Source organism: Pteropus vampyrus, unplaced genomic scaffold (genome assembly GCF_000151845.1).
Source record: "Pteropus vampyrus isolate Shadow unplaced genomic scaffold, Pvam_2.0 Scaffold86, whole genome shotgun sequence".
Taxonomy (NCBI): domain Eukaryota; kingdom Metazoa; phylum Chordata; class Mammalia; order Chiroptera; family Pteropodidae; genus Pteropus; species Pteropus vampyrus.
This window is the reverse complement of record NW_011888867.1, coordinates 688083-690463: the sequence shown is the minus strand read 5'-3', so window position 1 is coordinate 690463 and position 2381 is coordinate 688083. Positions and strand designations below refer to the sequence as shown.

General features: G+C 54.5%; 1 protein-coding gene across 1 annotated transcript in view; it reads left to right on the top strand.

Annotated features, from left to right (window-relative positions):
• Positions 1 to 1645: 1645 nt before the first annotated feature.
• LOC105294399 (protein-arginine deiminase type-1) overlaps positions 1646 to 2381 on the top strand; it is a 43727-nt gene continuing 42991 nt past the window's right edge. The window contains exons 1-2 of the mRNA XM_011363600.2: positions 1646 to 1737; positions 2006 to 2108. Coding sequence (XP_011361902.1) covers positions 1646 to 1737; positions 2006 to 2108 — 195 coding nt within the window. The remainder of the gene's footprint in view (positions 1738 to 2005; positions 2109 to 2381) is intronic.

The window sequence follows — 2381 nt, the reverse complement described above, 5'->3', positions numbered from 1 at the left end:
TTCTGGTTGTGTGTCCTTTAGTTCGTTCCGTGCAACGGCTGCCCGGAGCGAGAGGACCCTGCGGCTGAGGAGGGGTGTCTGTGATTTCCGAGGGAACTCCCTCCTCATCGCCCTCAGTGCCCCACACGCAGGGAGCATGTCACCTGTAATTCATCGCCGCCACTCAGAGGCCTAATACACATTTCATGTCTGCCAAGTCCAACACGAACAGCCAAGCTTTCCGCCCAGCTTGTCCACCTCCAGCCTTCCCCATCTCCCTGATGACAACTCGATCCTAGCTGCCGGGGCCCCAAACTCTTCGGTCATCCCCCACTCCTCAGCAAACCTTCTCAGTTCCATCTTTGAGATTCACTCAGAATCAAACCACTTCTCACCGTCTTCACTGTCACCCCCAGGGGCCAAGCTACCACCATCTCTCACCTGGATGACGGGGAAGAGCATCACTGTACCATCTGATGTTATCGACATTTTACTTATGTAACTTGTCTGTCTCCCCAGAATATAAAGGCCATCAGAGCAGGGATTATGGCTGATGTTTTCTCCCCCATCGCCTCGTGTCCCCAATACCTTGTGTCTCCGTTGCCTAAAGAAGTGCCTGACACAGAGTAGGTGCTCAATAAATCGTTTGTCAAACGAATGAATGACATTCTGCAAACACCTTGAGAGCAAGAGGGAGCCAGCATTTGCCAGCGCTGAAGGGAGGGCATTTGCAGAAATGAATCAGCCCATTGCTCTGAGCTCCTTCTTAAGTGGCCTCCCCACTGGGTGGCCAAGGATGCTCGCTTGGGGTGGCTTCTGCCATTTCTGAAGTTGAGGTACAAGGACGTAACCTTACCTTTTTTGGGGGGATGGTATATAAAGAGCCATGAGTTAGGTGGACCTGGGTGCAAGCTCTGGCTCTACCACTTACCAGCAGTGTGACCTTCAAAATGGGGATACTACTAATAAGTACTAGCATTTCTTCTCGTGAAGGCTGGGTGCCAGGCCCTGTGTTGAACCTCTCACGCGTAGCTATAATCCCCACCTCAATCCAAAGGACTGTGCTATGGTTACAGCTGTCGCTTTACCCGGAGGAAACGGAGCCACGGAGAGGCGAAGTAAGTGCCTGAGATCATAGGCTGTAAGAGGCAGAGCCGGGATTGGAGCCTGGGCAGTGTTACTGCACTGTGCTTTATATGTTACCTGATCTCCTGGCGTATGAGATAAGAGATGCAAACTGCTTAGCTGATGCCTGGCACATAGTCATCAGTGCTCAGAGAATGCTAACAGCTGTCTAGTGAGTTTAGGCACCAACAGTCTGAGGATCAAGGCAGAGCTAGGGAAGGGGGATGGAGGCTGATGGGGGGCTTGGTAGTCTTCTGTTGGCAGCTGAGCCCCACACCAGGGACACCAGCTGAAAGCCTCATTCTCCATCCCCCAGAGAGGCCTTGGAGCCTCCTCCCTTGGCCTTCCAGATTGACAGACCTGAGTGAGGAGGGCTGGGCGTGGAGTCAGGAGGTGGAGTCTTATCTCAGGCAGACTAATCAGGCCACAGGGTGAAATTAAAAGGGAGGAGGAAAACAGTGACCCGTCAGAACGCAGCAAGGTGGCCAGGAGAGAAGCTGGGGACACAGGGCGTGTGGCGGTCGGGAGCCAGGGGCACAGGATGGCCCCACAGAGAGCTGTGCGGCTGTCCCTGAAGAAGCCCACCTATGCAGTGTGTGTGGTGGGAGTCGAGACATATGTGGATGTTCACAGGTGAGAACTGGGAGATGCACACCTGGCTGCAGAGGGCTGGACTAGAACGGAGGACCCCCAGGCAATGGGGTGGGTGTCCAGGACCTGTTTTGACAGCAGAGCAGGTGGAGCTGGCTGTAGAGCCTGGGAGGAAAGGACTAGGCCATCAGGTCCACCCTGGGGCTCCGGCTTCAGCACCAGGGTCAGGACCCTGGCGGCCCGTCCTTGGGTAAGGGTTCCGGCTCTGAGCCCTGGGGCCGGGCTTTGAGGTCTGGTTCTCTGCGTTCAGATATCTGAGTAGAACTTGTGTGGAGGATCAGACTGAATTGTTGCTCGAGACAGGAACAGGACTGGGCATCTTCCAGTTTCTCTCCTACATACAAACCATCTCTGTGAGGTCGAGGGGTGGGGTGTGTGGCAACCTGATCGTTGGAGGCTAACCAAGGTGATAGGGATCAGGAGGGAGTGGTTAGGGGAACCAGTCAATGAGTTAAAAAGGAAAAGAACTTGCGATGAGACCTGGGGCTCGTGTTTGCCATGATGATGATGGCAGTGATGATGGCGTAATAACATCTGAGAGGCGGCAGAAGCATCAGCTTCTGTTGGCCCAGGTCCTCCCTGTCCTGGCTCTGCCCAGATGAGAGTATGCGCAGGGACCTGGCTTA